Here is a 20431-nt window from a genome sequence, read left to right as displayed (position 1 = left end):
TCTGACATTAAAGGATCTTATTACAGACACATCTGGTTTGTATAATCAGGCATTGTGATCAGTCCATATTTGGTACAGAAGAACAGGACAGCCAGCATAACTTTCTTGGCTTGGCCCTTTCTTTTTTGCAAAGCCAAAGACTGGTAGGTCTAAAGTGGCCATTTTGCATCTCTCTTCCAATTAAATGTGTCTCTTATGCTTTCCTCTGCTTATTGCTGAGGAGATGGCACATTTTCACAGAGTATAGAAGAAGAAGAAAGAAAAATAACAATATTATTAAAGCCCAGTGTTTGTTATATGACACAACGTGGCTGATGTGATTGAAGAGCCATTGGCCATGATCTCTGAAAACTCATGGCAATCGCGGGAGATCCTGTACGATTGGAAAAAGGCAGATATAGTGCCCATCTTTGAAAAGGGGAAGACAGAGAATCCGGGGAACTACAGACTGGTCAGCCTCACCTCTGTCCCCCCAGAAAAATCATGGAGCAGGTCCTCAGGAATCCATTTTGAAGCCCTTGGAGGGAGGAAGGTGATTAGGAACAGTCAACATGGATTCACAAAGGGCAAGTCATGCCTGACCAACCTGATTGCCTTCTATGACAAGATAACTGGCTCTGTGGAAAGTGGTGGACATGATATACCTTGACTTTCGCAAAGCTTTTGATATGGTCTCCCACAGTATTCTTGCCAGCAAGTTAAAGAAGGATGGATTGGAAGAATGGACTATAAGGCAGATAGAAAGCTGGCTAGATTGTTGGGCTCAGTGGGTAATGATCAACAGCTCAGTGTCTAGTTGGCAGCCAGTATCAAGCGGAGTGCCCCAGGTGTCGGATCCTGGAGCCAGTTTTGTTCAAAATCTTCATTATGATTGGGTGGATTGCACCCTCAGCAAGTTCACAGGTTATACTAAAATGGAGGAAAGGTAGATAAACTGAAGGGTACGCATAGGATCCAGAGTGACCTAGACAAATTGGAGGATTGGGCCAAAAGAAATCTGATAAGATTCTACAAGGAAAAGTGCAGAGTCCTGCACTTAGGATGGAAGAATCCCATACACTGCTACAGGCTGGGGACCGACTGACTAAGCAGCAGTTCTGAGTGTTACAGTGGATGAGAAGCTGGATATGAGTCAGCAGTGTTCCCTTGTTGCCAAGAAGGCTAACAGCATATTAGGCTGCATTAGTAGGAGCATTGCCAGCAGTTTAAGCGAAGTGATTATTCCCCTCTACTCGGCACTGGTGAGGCCACATCTGGAGTATTGTGCCCAGTTTTGGGTCCCCCACTACAGAAAGGATATGGAGAAATTGGAGAGAGTCTAGTGGAGGGAAACAAAAATGATTAGGGGCTGGGGCACATGATTTACGAGGAGAGGCTGCGGGAACTGGGCTTATTTAGTCTGCAAAAGAGAAGAGTGAGGGGGGATTTGATAGCAGCCTTCAACTACCTGAAGAGGAGTTCCAAAGAGGATGGAGCTAGGCTGTTCTCAGTGGTGGCAGATGAGAGAACAAGGAGAAATGGTCTCAAGTTGCAGAGGGGGAGGTCTAGGTTGGATATTAGGAAAAACTATTTCAGTAGGAGGGTGATGAGGCGCTGGAATGGGTTACCTAGGGAGGTAGTGGAATCTCCATCCTTAGAGGTTTTTAAGGCCCGGCTTGACAAAGCCTTGGCTGGGATGATTTAGTTGGGTTTGGTCCTGCTTTGAGCAGGGGGTTGGACTAGATGACCTCCTGAGGTCTCGTCCAACCCTAATCCTTTATGATTCTATTATTTTATTACATGTAAAATCCCTATTGCCTATTTATATTGTAATTCACCAATTTATTTCTATAAAGTACTTACTGTACAGAGTTCTGTATTTTGGACATTTTGTTTTGTTTGTCAAAACAGCAATCCTAACTAGAAAATGTTTCATTTGCCATATTTCTTTACCCAATAAAAGTAAATTTACTATGATTTATGATCTTTTTTTTTCAACTACATATATACTATATGATTCATTCATGCTCTGAAAGAAAGTCTCAATGGGCCATCAAATAATGATATTTGTCACTTCCTCTCTTAACTTTAAAGCTTTTATTTTCATCATGCAAGCCTTGCACTTGATTTCATTTTTCCAAATGAAGCAAGAGATTTGTCCTGGGTGTAATAGCTTCAAATCAAGATGTAAAACATGCTGCTTCTTTGCGCCTTGTTAACACTAAGATGTCACATACCTCTAGCAGCATGCTGGGATAGCACTGACTGCTGGCAGCACACTCGGAAAGCACCAACTTCCAGCCACACACTGAGATTGTGCATCATCTTGTAAACCCTGGGTTAACTTTGCATACTTGGTGCCTTGGCTTAGTTCCTGTTTCTATCTCACAAAGCAGGAGCTTTAGTTTTTTACCCATCAGTGGTAAATCTAACACTAAACATTATTCTTCTGAACTTTCTTAAAGTTGCTCAATGCTTTTTTTGCCTCAGTCTTCACAGACAAGGTCAGTTCCCAGGCTGCTGCACTGGGCAGCACAGTATGGGGAGGAGGTAAGCAGCCCTCAGTGGTGAAAGAGCAGGTTAAGGACTATTTAGAAAAGCTGGACAAGAAAAGCATGCACTACTTCAGCTTTTTCCACTTCACCTGTAGCTAGGTTGCCTCCCCCATTAGATAAGGGTCCCACACTTTCCCTGACCTTCTCCTTGTTGCTAACATACCTGTAGAAACCCTTCTTGTTACCCTTCACATCCCTTGCTAGCTGCAAGTCCAATTGTGCTTTGGCCTTTCTGATTACATTCCTGCATGCTCAAGCAATATCTTTATACTCCTCCCTAGTCATCTGTCCAAGTTTCCACTTCTTGTAAGCTTCCTTTTTGTGTTTAAGCTCACCGAAGGTTTCTCTGTTAAGCCAAGCTGGTCAGATGTCCAAATATTTCATTATATATTTCCTTAGTGGAAATGTCTATAGTCTTTATATTCTGAGTAAACATTTAAAGAAATATTTTTAACATGCATTTTCATGCATGTTTTACAATGGCTGCAAATGTATATTAATACTGTATGATTCCTTGCAGTGACTAAAACTCACAGTTAGACATTAAAATTTAGACTCCTCTATATAATATCTTTTAATGTTTACTGGTTAGCTTTATCATTTACCACTAAAAATGAAATTTAGAACACAAAACATCATGCTTAAAGCTTCAACCACACTAAAACAAGGAATTAAGAATTAAGACTAAAATAGTAATGTGTCAGTGACACATTTCACTGTACCAAGATATTTCAGAAATCTCCAATCATTGAGTAGTATTGTCTATCACACGTGTTGTTAGAGTAGAAACTATTAATGAAATCTGTCTGGTTTAGGTTTTTACGTGGTGCCTGTCATGAAGGTATCTAAGCACTATATAAAATTAAGGTATACAAAAGCCTGGAAATAAAAGGTGTTTGTTTCTCTTTACTCCTCCAGGCAGAGGAGCATGACTTTATTGTATACAGTTTTTTTAAAACAATTTTTATTTAATAGATTTAAAAAGGAATGTGAACCAACACAGAATGTTTGCTTTTATTCTTGTGGAACACTTTTAATTGAAAAATTGTGACCTATGCCTTGAACTGAATGCTGTCAAACTTAGCTCAGTCTGATCTCCCCTAGCAAAAGTTTTCGCATCTAGGATCCTGCCTGAGAGCTGAGTCTGGGTTTTTCCAGCTGTGTTTTCCTGTGGAGTATAGTTATTTTGGGGTTTGGGTTAAGGTGGCTTCAAAGGTAGGCAAGTCCCAGTCTGTTCAGTGACCTATGTAAAATATAGGTTTAATTTAGTTGCTCTGAGAAAGTGTGTCTGCTTTGTGTGTCTATTTCTAAAGCGATGTTCATTACTTAAGAAATATTCATCAGAAGAAATTCAGGCTAAAAATATGAGACATTATCATCCTCAAATATTTTAAAATGTTTCTTTTTTGGGTATGCAGCAATATGTTTCACAGAGATAGTGAGACACAGAAATGATCACCCTAATCACATAACTATCGAAGTGAGAGATGCCCCTGCAAAGGAAACAATCTTAAGCAGTGAAAGCCCTCACTTCTCATGTTTCTTTGTAGTGGTTTGAGTAAGAGGAATATAAAAGTGTGTAACATACAGCAGCTGCAGCCCAAATTCATTGAAGTTGGCAGAGCAGAACAGAGCAATGCAGGTTTGATAATGTCTCAGGGTGATGGGCAGCCTTTGTTCTTCACTCTGTCTGGTGAACTGTAATACACATTCTCACTGTATGCTGAATATGATTTAATTATTTCATGTAAGAGCAGCAAAACTGAATAGTCTGAACTGTCTCTTTCCACATGTTTACATTTTTAATCCCCATGTATTTAGGGGGGGATTAAACATGACATGACATGACAACATGACATTTTGATTCTACTGTCTGTTTCTTAAACATCACCTACTTTACAAAGAAAGCTTAAAAACTATAGTTACTGTAACAGGTAAAGAAGCCAGACTAGCTTCATCCCAGTCTGTTAGCTCAGTATCTTCAGGTAATTGAAAATAAGGGCAGAATGGTACAGTTATCTGTTTATTTTTCTTTTACTACTCTTTTTATGTTTCAAAACATGTAATGGTGGGTACTTTTGACACTTGTGACACAATTTGCATTTTTTGTTCATATTTACTATTGTTTATTTAAGGCTGATTTACAGAAACTGCTGTGTTCATTACAAATGTATTTTCTTGTCCGACGTCATGAAAAGATAAATGCTGTATTAGTCTTGTAGCTCATTATTTTTCTCACTTTTGAAGATGAAGTGAGAATGGAGCAAAGTCACATATGCTTAAAATGGAGCAAAGTCACATTTTCAGAGATGGCCTGTGGGATTTCTGGCACAGCATGACAGAGCTGCTTCTTTGATTTGCTTGTTTTGGGGGGAACTAACAATTATAATAATGGAATTGCATCTAAAAGATCCCATTTTTTTCAGCAAATAACATCATGAATAATTACATAGTATTAGCAGATACACAATGATAGAACAAAGTTGCTTTATTTGTAATTGGGGATTGAAAAATCCACTTGCCCACTTGTTGGTGAGCAAGAATCTTTTCTGGGCATGTGCCGTCAATTTTAGAATTTAAGATTTTATTTAAAATAAATATGTTTTTACCTCTTATATTTGCACACAAAAACTTCTACATGTAAACCAGAGCAGTGTCATCATCCTGTGTCTGCAGAACTCTGTGGGTATCAGTGAAACTAGATAAGAATCAGATCAGTGTCACTATACTGCAGTTTGAGAAGCTATGAGAACAGTGGAGGTAGACACAGGAGCTATTCACTGTGGAAGAAGATTCAAAAATGGAAGTTGAGGTAGAGCTGGATTATCAGAGACCCTCAGACCATTATCTTGCAGCAGCCAGGCAGCTCTAAGGTGGCAAGTATGAAGAAGGTAGAGAGGAAAGAATGGATACCATCCTGGTAGGAACTGCAGAACCTTCCACTTTCACTGGAGCTAGAGTGGGAGGGGACATTTTCACCTTGGTATTGCCCCTAGGCAGTGGGGACTCTTGTCCTAATTTGTTCCACTGACTACTAGGTGCCTTGTACATTTTTAAAACTATGTGCGTGAGGGATGGGATGGGTCAAAGAGATTGCTGAGGGGAGAAATGGGGGAGAAAAGTCAATGGGAGGGTCCACAATGCTGAAAGAGGAAAAATGAACACAATGACAGAGAAGGACAGAATCTTAAAACAGTTGGCAAACAACTGTTGTAGCAGGACACCTCCCCAAAAAGATAAAGAATAAAAATAGGAAGTGGAGGGGAAAGACTTTTGCATTCCTTTCCACTTTCATATTGCCTGAAACGCTCTCAATAAAAAACTCCAGTACCAAAAAGGGCTTTCAATTCCATCTTCAGCAGATAACCAGAAGTAATACATACCCAACTTCTTCAACCTTGCAATCTAATGTAAAACCTTAACAGTGACCTCATATCATTTTATGAACAATGATCTCATATCAATTATATCAACAAATCAGCACATATGAGTATCTTACATTCCATGCATTAGGGAAATTATTCTGCCATAGCATTGCTGAGGCCATCCCACAGTGGGTTCAACTTTGTGCACATAATTTCAATTATAAAATGCTCTATAAAAAACGCTACCTGTACATAAATGTTGTATGCTGATTCCTAGATTATTGACTTGCACATTACAGGAATTATACAGTATTAATATACATTTTCAGCCATTGTGAAACATGCATGAAAATGCATATTAAAATATGTCTTTAAATGTTTACTCAGAATATAAAGACTATAGATATTTCCACTAAGGAAATATATGAAGAAATAGTTGGACATGTAAAATCCCTATACCTATTTATATTGTAATAAAGCAAAATTCTTTCTATAAAGTACTTACTGTACAGAGTTCTGTATTTTTGACATTTTGTTTTGTTTGTCAAAACAGCAGTCCTAAGAAAATATTTCATTTGCCATATTTCTTTACCCAATAAAAGTAAATTTACTATGATTATAAAGGATCCACAGCAAGTTATCTGCTTTTTTTGCTTCTCTTGCCCAGACCCCAGAATCTTCTAGTCCCCAGAGTCAACAAAGATTTCTACTCCTTTTGATCTTCTTTTAGATTTTAAGTACTCCACAGTAAAGCCAGCTCTGAGATATGCAAATGTATCCTAAACTTTTCTTTTATGAAATTCTAATATACTGCAACTAAAGACAGGACCATAGAAAGCTCCAGGGGTTAAATCTTGGCCACACTGAAGCCAAGGAGAGTTTTGACTTCAGCGGGGCCATGATTTCTCCTCGGATGTGAACACCATTGAACTTTGGACCAATCCCAGCTTTTACGTTCCATGTCCATATTTAGAAATAATCGTAACTATTGTATGTAGTAAGAACATAAGAATGGCTATACTGTTGGGCCAACAGTCCAATAGCCTGTCTTCTAACAAAAAGAAAAAGAGTACTTGTGGCACCTTAGAGATGAACAAATTTATTTGAGCATAAGCTTTCGTGAGCTACAGCTCACTTCATCGGATGCATTCAGTGGAAAATCCACTGATTTCCCACTGAATGCATCCGTTGAAGTGAGCTGTAGCTCACGAAAGCTTATGCTCAAATAAATTTGTTCGTCTCTAAGGTGCCACAAGTACTCCTTTTCTTTTTGTGAATACAGACTAACATGGCTACTCTGAAACCTGTCTTCTAACAGTGGCTGGCACCAGGTGCTTCAGACGGAATGAACAGAATAGGGTAATTATCTGTAATCCTGTCTCAGCATCTGGCAGTCAGAGGCTTAGGGATAACCAGAGCATGGGATTATATCCCTGACCATCTTGGCTAATAGCCATGGATGGACTTATCCTCCATGAAGTTATCTAATTCTTTTTGGAACCCAATTATACTTTTGGCCTTCACAGTCCCTGGCGACAAGTTCCACAGGTTGACCATGCACTGTATGAAGAGGTACTTCCTTATGTTTGTTTTAAACCTGCTGCCTACTGATTTCATTGGGTGACTCCTAATTCTTGTGTTATGTGAAAGTGTAAATAACACTTCCCTATTTGCTTTCTCCACACCGTTTATGATGTTTATAACCTCTCTCGTATTCCCTGCCAGTTGTCTCTCTTGTAAACTGAACAGTCCCAGTCTTTTTAATCTCTCCTAATACGAAAGCTGTTGCAAACCCCTAATCATTTGTGTTGCTCTTCTTTGTACTTTTTCCAATTCTAGTATATCTATTTTGAGATGGGATGGCCAGAATTGCACACTGTATTCAAGGGGTAGGCGTCCTAAGGATTTATATTGTGGCATTATGATATTTTCTGTCTTATTTTCTATCCTAATGGGTCCTAACATTCTGTTGGCTTTTTTGACTGCTGCTGCATACTGAGTAGATGTTTTCAGAGAACTATCCGCAATGACTCCAAGATCTCTTTCTTGAATGTTAGCAACCATTTAGCCCCCCTCATTTTGTATGCATAGGTTGGATTATTTTTTCCAATGTGCATTACTTTGCATTTATCAACATTGAATTTCATTTACCATATCCTTGCCTAGTCACTAAGGTTCGTGAGATCCCTTTATAACTCTTCACACTCTACTTTGTACTTATCTATTTTAAGTAATTTTGTATCATCTGCAAACTTTGCCACCTCACCATTTATCCCTTTTTCCATATAATTTATGAATATGTTGAACAGCATTGTTCTCAGTACAGACCTTTGGAAGACCTCTGTCCACTGTGAAAACTGACTATTTATTGCTCCCCTTTGTTTCCTATCTTTTAACCAGTTACTGATCCAAGAGAGGACCTTCCCTTTTATTCTGTGACTGCTTAGTTTGCTTAAGAGCTGTTGGTTGGGGCCTTGTAAAAGGCTTTCTGAAAGTCCAAGTCCACTATATCCCCTGCATAACCCTTGTCTACGTGCTTATTGTTACCCTGAAAGAATTCTAATAGATTGGAGAGGCATGATATTCCTTTACAAAAGCCATGTTGATTCTTCTCCAACATATTGTGTTAATCTACGTGTCCGATATTTCTTTTCTTTAGTATAGTTTCAACCAATTTGTCTGGTGCTGAAGTTAGGCTTACCTGCCTGTAATTGCCAGGATCACATCTGGAGCCCTTTTTAAAAATAAGTGTACATTAGCTGTCCTCCAGTCATCTGGTACAGAGGTTGACTTAAGCAATAGGTTACATACTGCAACCAGAAGTTCTGCAATTTCATAATTGAGTTGCTTCAGAACTCTTAGGTGAATATCATCTGGTCCTGGTGACTTTTTACTCTTTAATTTATCAATTTGTTCCAAAACCTTCTCTTTTGACACCTTAGTCTAGGATAGTATCTCAGATTTGTCACTTAAAAAGAATGGCTCAGGTGTGGGAATCTCCCTCATTTCCTCTGCAGTGAGGACCCAGGAAAAGAATTTGTTTAGCTTCTCTGCAATTGCCTTGTCTTTTGTGAGTGAACCTTTTAGCACCTTGTTCGTCCAGTGGCTCCACTGATTGTTTGGCAGCCTCTCTGCTTCTGATGTACTTACATTTTTTGTACTGTTGTTGTGTCTTTTGCTAGTTGTTCTTCAGATTCTTTTTTGGCCTGCATAATTATTGCTTTACACTTGACTTGTCAGAAGGCTTGTCTACACTTACATTTTATAGCACTCAACTTGCTGGCTCCAGAGTTTGAAAAATCACCCCCCTGAGCGCAGCAAGTTTGAGTGCTTTTAAAGCACTAGTGTGGACAGGCTCCGAGTGCTGGGAGCCATTCCTCTCATCGAGGTGGATTAACAAGAGCACTGGGAGAGCTCTCTCCCAGCACTTGCGTGTGACCACACTCATGCTTCAAAGCACTCCCACGGCAGCGCTTTGAAGTTTCTAGGGTAGACTTAGCCAGAATGTGTTTGTTTCTTTTTTCCTCAACTGGATTTGACTTCCATTTTTTGAAGTGTGGCTTTTTTATTCTAACTGCTTCTTTTGTTCTGTTTAGCCATGCTGGAATATTTTTGGTCCTCTTGTTGTGTGTGTTTTTTTAATTTGGGGTATACATTTGATTTGAGCCTCTATTATGTTGTTTTTTAAAAGTTTCCATGAAGCTTGCAGGCATTTCAGTCTTGTGACTGTTTCATTTCATTTCCATTTAACTTCTCCCTGATTTTTGTATAGTTCTCCTTTTTGTAGTTAAATGCTATTGTGGTGGGTTTGCTTAGTATTTTCCCCCTACAGGGATGTTAAATTTAATTATGTTATTGTCACTATTACTGAACAGTTCAGCTCTATTCACCTCTTGGACCAGATCCTGTATGCCAGTTAGGACTTAATCAAGAATTGCCTCTTCCAAGAATTGCGTTCCAGGACTAACTGCTCCAACAAGCAGTCATTAATGGTGTCTAGAAATTTTACTTCTGCATCCCACTCTGAGGTGACATGTACCCAGTCAGTATGGGGATAGTTGAAACCCCCCATTATTATTGGGTCTTCTGTTTTTTGTATCCTCTCTAATTTCACTGAGAAAAGACTACATAACAAAAGGAGGAGACATAATTCCTTAAAAATTATTAAATTGAAAGATAATTGACAGTATGTTACAACTAAGTATGGTGTATGACAGACATTACACAATTTTATTACATTAAGTTGCAGCGGTCATTTCTCAGGGGAGGCTGGGAGGTTGGGATTGCTACACAGGTGTTCCACCTGGGTTCTCAGATTTAATCCTCAAGCTAGTAGGTGTCGGGTATTTTTTCAAATGATGGTGACAATCTATATCTGACTGGACATAATGTATTCTGTAAAAAATTGATGTGTAATATTTCATGATGATATAAAATAGCATTTAAGAACATAAGAACGGCCATACTGTGTCAGACCAAAGGTTCATCTAGCTCAGTATCCTGACTTCCAACAGTGGCCAATGCCATGTGCCCCAGGAGGAATGAACAGAACAGGTAATCATCAAGTGATCCATGCCCTGTTACCCATTCCAAGCTTCTGGCAAATGGAGGCAAGGGAGACCATGCCTGCCTAACATGGCTAATAGCCATTGATGAACCTATCCTCCTTGATTTATCTAGTTCTTTTTTGAACACTGTTATAGTCTTGGCCTCACAACATCCTCTGGCAAGGAGTTCCACAGGTTGACTGTGTGTTAACTGTGAAAAATACTTCCTTTTGTTTGTTTTAAACCTGCTGCCTATTAATTTTATTTGGTGGCCCCTAGTTCTTGTGTTATGAGAATAACACTTCCTTATTTACTTTCTCCACACCAGTCATGATTTTATAGACCTCTATCATATCCCCCCTTAGTCATCGCTTTTCCAAGGTGAAAAATCCCAGTTTTATTAATCTCTCCTCATACGGCAGCTGTTCCAAACCCCTAATCATTTTTGTTGCCCTTTTCAGAACCTTTTCCAATTCCAATATATATATTCTTTAAGATGGGGCGACCACTTCTGTACGCAGTATTCAAGATATATTCTATATTATATAGAGGCAATATGATATTTTCTTTCTTATTATCTATCCCTTTCTTAATGCTTCCCAGCATTCTGTTTGCTTTTTTGACTGCTGCTGCACAGCGAGTGGATGTTTTCAGAAAACTATCCAAAATGACTCCAAGATCTCTTTCTTGAGAGGTAACAGTTAACTTAGACCTCATCATTTCATATGTATAGTTGGGATTATGTTTTCCGATGTGCACTGCTTTGCATTTATCAACACTGAATTTCATCTGCCATTTTGTTGCCCAGTCACCCAGTTTTGAGAGATCCTTTTGTAACTCTTTGCAATCTGCCTAGGACTTAAGTATCTTGAGTAGTTTTGTATCATCTGCAAATTTTGTGACCTGTTTACCCCCTTTTCCAGATCATTTATGAATCTGTTGAATAGGACTGGGCCCAGTACAGACCCCTGGGGGACACCACTATTTATCTCACTCTATTCTGAAAACTGACCATTTATTCCTACCCTTTGTTTCCTATCTTTTAACCAGTTACCAGTCCATGAGAGAACCTTCCCATTTATCTCATTACTGCTTAGTTAAAATTTGTAGTTAAAATTTTATTTATCAAAAAATTGTATTTTAGCTTTTGAAGACAAAGTGGAAGAATGTGACTCCAATAAAAAAACCATGGTGTTCAGGCAGGTGGATGTTTTTGATTCGTATCTTATAAAAATAGCCACTGTACTTGAGCTTGCAGTGGTTGTGGCTGAATTTACAAGTCATACAGAGATGTTTGCTTTCATATAGGAGAGCAAGACTGCGACAAAGAATTGATTTTCCTTTTTTAATCTTATAACCTGTCTGTAAATATTGATCATGCTAAGTGCATTGTAGTCTACCTCTTTAGGTTAATTTAATTGAATCTTGCATTTCTATAATGCCCTTTAATACAGAAAGATCCCAGAACACTTTACAAGTCTAGATAACTGTATTGACATCAGTGCATTATGATGGGATTACACCAGCCTAACCAAAATAAGAATTTGTGTCTTTGATGGGGCAGCTGCCGCACACAGGTAGAAGAAGGATTAAATGGAGGCTGCGCAGAACCCAGCCAATTAAAAGAGGGCTTATTGAGCCAGCCAATAGGAAGAAGGCTTAGTGGAGCAGCCAATCAGGGCCAGGCTGGCCCATATAAGGAGGGCTACTGAGCAGAACAGAGGTAGTCTCTTCCTGGAGGCCAAGGAGGAGGACTGGCTGTCCTGTAGGAGGGTTGAGAGAGAAAGCACCACGGAAAGAGCAGTATTGGGCAGGGTTAGGGGAAGCAAGAGGGAGCTCCAGCCTGACAGCTGCCAGACTGAGGCCCTGACACAAGGGCGGAGAAGCTGCTAGGGCTGCCGGGAAGTGGCCCAGGGAAATAGATGGCGGAGTAGGAGGAGGGGCAGTATGTGGCCTCTGGCTATAGGGTCCCTGGGCTGGGACCTGCAGTAGTGTGTGGGACAGTCCTCAGTCTTCCCCACTTGCCACCGAGGGGAGTGGCCAGTGCATGGACTGCAGTTTGCCCCTGAGGCAAGTGGCTGGACTTAGGACTGTTGGGTCCCCCAGAATTGGGGAGAGAACTTAGTGGGGCACAACTGGAGGGCTGTGTGCAGAAAAGGATGCTGTGGTCTGGGGAGTGACGTGGATCCTAGAGATGGAGGCGAGAGTGACGACGGGTGAGACGTCACTAGATGAGGGTGCTCCGGCCAAATGAGAGCTAATTCCCAGGACGGCCAGCAGGAGGCACTGCGGTGGTGAGTCCCTCCCCATTACAGTGTGTTTGTGTTTTTGTATGTCTTCTAAATCCATTCTTACTGTGCATATTGTAAAGGGCCATGACCACCTACAGCACTACATAAATAACAAAAATGTAAGACAGCTTTGCTAAGCTTCACTCATCCATTTTCCTGGGGGGAGTAATATTTATTTATTCTGACAAGTGAATAAAATATCATTGATTTTTTCTATTATTATTGTCAACTTCATAAGAGTGGAGAAGTAGGGGTTGTGCCTGGGCTGGTAAATTTCCAAGAGAATTTTACAAGGTTGACATAAAGTAAATATTTTTTTTTACTTCCCTTTTCCTCTCCACACTGAAATCTAGCCAACTATAGATTTGAAAACAATCGTTCTTTTATTACTCATTGCAACATTTCACAATAATTTAGGCCAAAGAAGTGAAGAAGAATGTATCTAATTGAAATCATAATGAACTTCTAGGTATGCAGAAGGTAATTACAAGATTTGTACTTTTGAGGGCACTCGTGTTGCTACTGCTACTTTTGAAAAAAGTGCCAAAGGTGTGACAGCCACCATTCTGAGTAACTGTGAGGACTGACCTCCAGATCTGAAAGAACGAGTCTCCACAGCTTGAGCTGAATGGCCAGGCTCTGTAACAGATATCCTCTGTGGACTAGGCACAGATATGGACATGTAGTACAATCTGAACTGTGGGTTACAAGGAATTTGGAGGAATTTAATTTTGCCTGTCATCCAATTGTAAGATGCTCTTCGGGGTAGGACCGGCTTTTTGTTCTGCGTTCATACCGTGCCGAGCAAAATGGGGTCCCGATCTGTGACTAGGACTCCTAGGCACGGTGGTTATACCAATAAAAATAATTTATTATTGCTCATAAAAAAATAAAATAAGAAGACGCCTCCAACAGGACAGCAGCTGCTAATACTGGGACTAGGACTTCAGTACTGTCTGTGGGAAGAACCCCACCTACTGAATCCAATCCTCCTGTTCCAATAAAACCTGGAGATTTCAATGGGGCGATCTCTTCCAAGTACTAAGTAGCTTTGCTTAGCCTGTGAGATATGACAAGCTAAGATTATAGCCTGACATTGGAAGAAGCTACTCAAAATTGACCTTAAAGATTATGTTTTTAGCTTAGAATCTAGATGCTTAGTTTATTGCAACTTCAAATGAGATTGAGGTAAGAAAACCCTTTAATTTATTTTTTTACGAATTGTAATTAAATTATTCAAAGAGTACAAATATCTGCTAATAATACAATGCTTTTATACAGTTTTTTTAAACTTCCTGTAGTAATGAAAAAGCACAACAAGTGCTGATATGTTAAATTGCAAACTAATTAAACAGAAGTTGTTGAGAATGACCTTTGCCTGTGGCAGCACTTGTAAGATTCAATTATATTTAAAGGTAAAATATATAATTAAACAACTTGTTCGAAAGCAGTCAGATTGGCTTTCAGTAGCTTTCAGCTGTTTTATCTTGCCTTGTACCCTAGAGAACATACTTCAGTGTTGTAACTTTATGTAAATTTTATAACTGGCATCATTGATTCCTTTATTTATCCTTTGCCACATTAACAAGGCAGGTGGCATCGGTTTTCCAGAGTTCCATTCAGTTCTAGGCCTTAATTTATTGGTCTTACTCTTCTGTGTCGTCTTTTGCCCCAGTATGAAAATACTTTATTCAGCCCATTTGCAAGACCGCTGCCCTCTTTACATTCAAATTCCTCCCATCTTTCCTGTGATGCCTAAAAGAAACTTGCTAAATTGTCACTCATGAGCATAAGTTACATGCCCTATTTATTGATACTGAACATAACCATGCACTTCTTCTTCCCCTCCCCCATCCTGCTATCTACTTGTCTGTCTTTAAACTGTGAGCTACTTGGGACAATGAATGGTATTACGCAGGTACGGTACCCCTTAAGAATGCTACTCTCTAAGTGGGGAACTTAACTTACAACAACATCCTGTTTTCACTCTTGTACAGCCATGTTTGGCATTGTTAAAAATGTGCAAGTACATACCATTGTTAAGTTATTCTGAATCTCAAGGACTTCAGCTGTTTACATTTTTCCATTTTCAAACTGAGAAACCATATTTACATTTGTAGAAAATACAGTGAACACTAGAACTTTTGTTGTTAGCCTTGTTTTGTGAGGAAAGGGGATGATGAGGATCTTTTTATGGCTATTCCAAACAAATCAATACCAGAATGCATTGCTACCTTTAAATGGCTAATGCCCTACATAACTATACTGCCATCTGCAAGAAGTTTAATCATGAAAAAAGCTTGTTCATAGTAGCAGATTACAAATATCCTTTATGAATTGGAACCTGAGCCAGGAAAGCTTACCAGACAACTGATGCCTATTATATTTTTTTTTCCAGTTTAACTTCAAGATTGACAGATGCCATCATAAGAAATAATCTGATGAACATCATAAGGAATAATCTGAACTATTTTTAAACATTAATGCATTCTAACTGTAACTAATCAAGGAAAAAAAATCTGGCTGCTACTGTGGTTCACTCAATGAAACCACCTGAACAATATTTAGTGATGGTCGAAAAACCAAACAACATATTTGAATGTACTATTAAGAAAGGGGCAGGAAGTAATAATTGCTGTTGTTTATTATTTTGCAATGTACAAAAGTGTGCTAGGTACCTCACAATGCAAGTAAGAGGACATAGTCCCTTTCCCAAAGAACTTTTAAGACATGATGTAACAAAGGTGAGAAAGTATTTAACAAAACTGTAGTTAGTACCTGGGGGTGAAGAAAATGAAACCTCAATAAGGTTGTGTGGTTATCTCCATTAGACTGCTGATAAGTCACTCCTTCACACCTTTGGAGTCAGAAAACACAGGTTCTTGAAATGGGTACCTATATCTTAGGTCTGGTATCCATAATGAATCCCCTAAGGTCACTTGTTCATTAGAGCTAGTGGAAAAACAGAATTCCTGTCCTGTAGAAAATGCTAAGATTTTAAAATTCCATTTTGTCCTGAATTGGGACAAAACATAAAAATGTTGTCGAGAAATGAAATATATTTAAAAAAAATTGTTTCTACCTTATAAAAATGTTTTGTTCTTCAAGTATATGTCAGTGTGAATCTCACTGTGTGTGGGTTTGTGTCTCATGCATGTGAGATCAGGGTACTTTAAATATCAGTGTCCATCAGGGCCTGCTTGTGCTCTCATGAGAGACCATAAAGGGTGGGGCAGCTGTGACCCTCCTTCAGTTCCCTTTTACCATCCATGTCCATGAGATGAACCTGTATCTGACTTGCTACTCGTTAGCTCTGGCTACATCTCAAAATTCTTCAAAAGCTACAGGAGTCTTTTGATCCAATGATAAAGAACCACCATGAGGGAAATTGACCTCTCTGGACTGAATATTGATGGTCAATGCTCCTTGTACAGGCCATCTTAACATGTTGGATTCTAAACCTGTGGGCTTCAAGCCCTGCCCATCCTGTGACAAATTAATTCTGCTGAAAGATGGGCACAGCAGATGTCTCTTCTGTTTAGAAGAGACCCATATTCCTGTTGCTCTGTGCACATGTTCTCACCTTCCCCAAACAGATCCAGAGCAGAAAGATCAGCTGCCTCTACCTACAGGACTCAGCCACCATCACACCAGGAAAGACACTGGACTGGCCAATAACGGTATTGCATGCTGTTGTAGTCTTATTGATATTACTGGGGTCTGTATTCAGATGCTTCTAGGAGCTGATCTGCACCACATTCGAGGAAGAGAAGGAGATCTCATTCCCTGATGGCATCCCTGGCCAAACCAGCAGCACCAGACAGGGAAGAATACCCAATGGAATGTGACCTGGGGGAAGACCAACAACAATGTTCCACTTCACCACCTCAGGACCTGTTATTTTGGTCACCTGATGAAGTGCGGTCAGCACTGGTACTGATGCTGTATGACTTCATTTCAAGAACATCTCATGAGTATTCCATAGACTGTAGAAACAGAGAAATCTATGATACAAAAAGTTTCATAAGTTACATGCATGCCTAGTTTACCAGGTCGTCAACCATCTTCCACATGGAGACTCTGATAGGTTTATACTTCAGGTCCTCCCATAGGCAGGCCTATTTCTGTTGGTCCCAGTCTCATGCCTGTCAGTTCTCACAGTGGACTCTGTGAGTTCTGTATGTTCTATGAAAGTGACGCCATTTTGTTTAGTTTCTGCATCTGACCATTTAGTTAGGAATACTATCATTAACAACCCCATAAAGATATATATAACATTTATGAAGTTAATACAGTAGTCTCTGAATATTCTGTTGTTTATAGCATTGCATCTGTCACTCTTTTCAGTTCTACCCAACACATTTCCAAAATGCAGAAATAAAAGGGGTTTAAAGACAGGCAATAAAAATGATGAGGTGTGGAAACACTTCTACATGAAGAAAGAGTGAAAGGGCTGAGCAGAGGCATTACACATGCTAGTAGGCTGGAACTTCTCAGGTGGTGGAGTGTGATCTGTAGGCTGGTCCAAGGCAGTAGATGCCCCTGGTGGTTGAAGAGGCCACAAAATCAGTCTCTTTCGGACCCAACAGGAGCCTGAGTATAAGTAAGGAGGAGAAGTTCACAGTATGTTTCTTCATTAAGAAAAAAAAGTTAAAAGTTGAATCAGTTTATTGAATTATTTTAATTGCATAATCATCTAATAGCTAAACAAACTATATTGGGATCTATTTGTAATAATGGAACATTTAGTGATACTTTTTCATTTAAACATATTTTATTTTATCAACCACATCTGAAGAATGAGGATAGCAGAACAACCATTGAAATGAAACTATTTTCCCTACTAACAGCATATTGCATACTAAGGGTTCATGGGAAATTAAAAGATAAAAGCAAACACCAATCTCTGTATTTAAAAAAAAATCTTGTAGTAAAAGAACAATACGTTTGCAAAGTCAAACACTCAAAAGTTAAGAAATGTCAAGTTGAAAGTTGAAACATTTAGATCCATAGCACAGACCTCTCTCTTGGTTGATCTGATGAAGTAATTAATAGTAGCAGATTCTGTTCGGCTCTGTATCAAACAGCCAGTATAGGGGAATGGACATCTACTTTGACAATGGATTTCCCAGATATTTGCTGGGAAATGCAGCAAATACTGTAGAGTAATGTTGAAACTCTGGAATCCTGGATTCAATTTCAGGTTCTGGAGGGGAGTGACTGCTCAAGTGTACATAGACCCTTTTGCTGCTCCTTTCCCAGTTTGTCTCCATCTGTTCCTTTTACCCCACAGTCTGCTTTCCCCACCCCACACACATCTGCACCTCCTAGTCTGCCTCTGTCTGTCCTAACCTGCCCTGTCCTCCTCTCTCACACTTCCATTCAAGCAAGTCCAAGTACAGCCAGCAGTGGGGAGTCTGGTGATGTTGAGATTACAGGAGAGACAGTCTCCACATAGTTCTCAGGCCCAGCCCAGAATGGACCCCTGGCATGCAGAGGAGTAATTGGTAGAAAAGTTCTGCTGAGCCCCTATATACTCTGTGGCTCAGATGGAGTGTGTGTAACCCCCTAGTCAGTGTGCTATCTGTAGGGATCCTAGAAATCTGTTTGCCATGGAAAAATGCAGAATTTACATTTTTACAGAGAATCTTTAGTATTTATGTTTTGTAAAAAAATAAAAACATATATTAACTACAATGTATGGAACCCATTTATCTGATCTAATTGGGACCGGGACCAGATGAGTTGAGCAAAAATTTGGATAATCTGGAGAATGGGCAAGGCACTTTAGTCCCAGGCAGCAGACCTCGGGCTGTCAGTCCCAGGCAGGAGCCCTGTTGCTGAGGGGTGACAGCAGGAGCCCCACCTGGGGCTGAATCCCCATTCTCTGGATTATCTGAATTTTTGCTTATCCGATCTGGCCCCAATCTCAATTCGATTGGATAAATGTGGTTCCACTGTACATTGTGGATAGGGAAACTAATGTTCAGCATTTCATTTTAAGTGCAGAAAAATGTGGATTTTCAAATTTTGGGTTTTTTTATTGGAGAATTTTGTGTTTTTAGAATCCCTGGTTATGTGTCTCCCTCTGTGCTTGATCCACAGAGGATGTTGTCTGTTACAGTTCTTAACTAGAGAGCCTGGTTCGTTAGCTCAAGTTGTAGAGACTCATGCTTTTAGCTCTGGAGATTCCTCGTTCAGTCTGAGGTGTTGATCTAGTTGATAGCAATTATGTGTGCTCAGTACTGTTAACATCTAGGAGCTGTCAGGGGATGGAGCATGCTCTGTGTAGATGGTCTTGTCAGAGAATAATACTGCAGCCCATGGCCCTTGGCCCCTGAGCAGAGCTGGGTGGTGTAATGGCTGGAGTCCCTTCCCTGCTGGTAGGACAGAGGCTGAGCCAAATTTGGGTGAATAGCATTGCTCCCACTTCCACCTCCCCAAACTTTTTTGCAGTCCATCCAGTGCCCTTGCTGCAGTCTCTATCAAGCCTCTACTGAGCATGTTCAAACTGTGATTCTCAGGGGTTTATAACTTGTCCAGATTTGGGTGGATTTTCGCAGGAACATCAAAAGGTATAACCTGACAGAAGGGGGACCCCCTGCCAGATTTCAAGTTCCTGCTCCAAAGCACAGAGGCCTTCAAGATTCTCAGTGAAATGGTTGTAAGAATCTTATAATATTGGCAAAACAATGTATTTTTTCCCTTACCTCATTGTCAGAAACAGCTGAGCCATTTTAGCTGAAACTTTAAAAATAAATGAATAAAATCAACCCGAAGTAGGGACATATCATGGAAAATTTCAGTCTAAACGGTTAAGTTTGGTAAAGTTATAAGCAACTGAAAACAGGGTCTCATAATGGAAAATATTGAAAAGAGTACTTTAGCTATGAAAGAAATGAAGAAATATTTAAAATTACCCTGTGTTTTATACTTATAGAGAAGTTACAAGCTAATTATAGTCTTTCTGTGCAGCAGCAAATACTACGGCAGTGGTGTTTCAGATGACTTCTCTTATTGGTGTGAAAATAACAGTTAAAGAATACAGTGACAACTCTAGATGAATAGCTTTGGTCGATAGTTTGTACGCTGCTTGCTGGAACTGAAGGCTAACGGCTGTCAACCACATCTACATGTGGACATAATTTTGGACACAATTCAAACAAATATCCATCTGAATTCTTGGAGTCTGTTTTATAGTTCCACATAGGAGTGAAATATGTTCACTGACAGGAACTACATTGCGTCAATTTGATCTTAATGCTTCATGATACTATGTTTCATGATACTATCATATCATATTAAAGGAACTTAAGCCAAATACACCTGTCAGCAGTTTCCCTAAAATCCCTTTCTCCTTTTCCTACCATTATTTCCTACCATTATTAGGAAAAAAAACCTAAAAAAGAATCAATACTATTTATCATTGTAAACCCTCTGAGCAAGGACTGTCTTTTCATTATATGTTTGTACAATGCCTGGCACAATGTCCCTGTCTGGAGCTTGCTACTACTAATTATAATTAATTATCCCTTTCCTGTTAATTCATTCTGATATGAGAAATCCCATTACAAATAAATCAGGTCTGCTTTAAATCCTTTTATCAAATGATAACTTTTGAAATTGGATGTAACAATCATTAGCATTTCCCCTTTATTTTCATATGTAGCTTACATTATCTAATTATGTGGAAG

The 20431-nt window shown here is 39.5% G+C and overlaps 1 protein-coding gene across 7 annotated transcripts in view; it reads left to right on the top strand.

Moving 5' to 3' along the window:
* IMMP2L (inner mitochondrial membrane peptidase subunit 2) overlaps window positions 1–20431 on the top strand; it is an 852317-nt gene that overhangs the window by 265536 nt on the left and 566350 nt on the right. Inside the window, exon 4 of one of the 7 annotated variants that reach the window (XM_073328097.1) lies at window positions 15136–15748. The exons of the other annotated variants lie outside the window; for them this stretch is intronic. Within the exon in view, the coding sequence (XP_073184198.1) occupies window positions 15136–15214 (79 nt within the window). The 3' untranslated portion in view covers window positions 15215–15748. Of the gene's footprint in view, window positions 1–15135; window positions 15749–20431 lie in introns of those variants that run through there. 7 annotated transcript variants of the gene reach the window in all.

This window comes from Lepidochelys kempii, chromosome 1 (assembly GCF_965140265.1).
Source record: "Lepidochelys kempii isolate rLepKem1 chromosome 1, rLepKem1.hap2, whole genome shotgun sequence".
Lineage (NCBI taxonomy): Eukaryota > Metazoa > Chordata > Testudines > Cheloniidae > Lepidochelys > Lepidochelys kempii.
The sequence above is the reverse complement of the archived record's forward strand: the minus strand, read 5'-3'. Positions and strand labels throughout refer to the sequence as shown.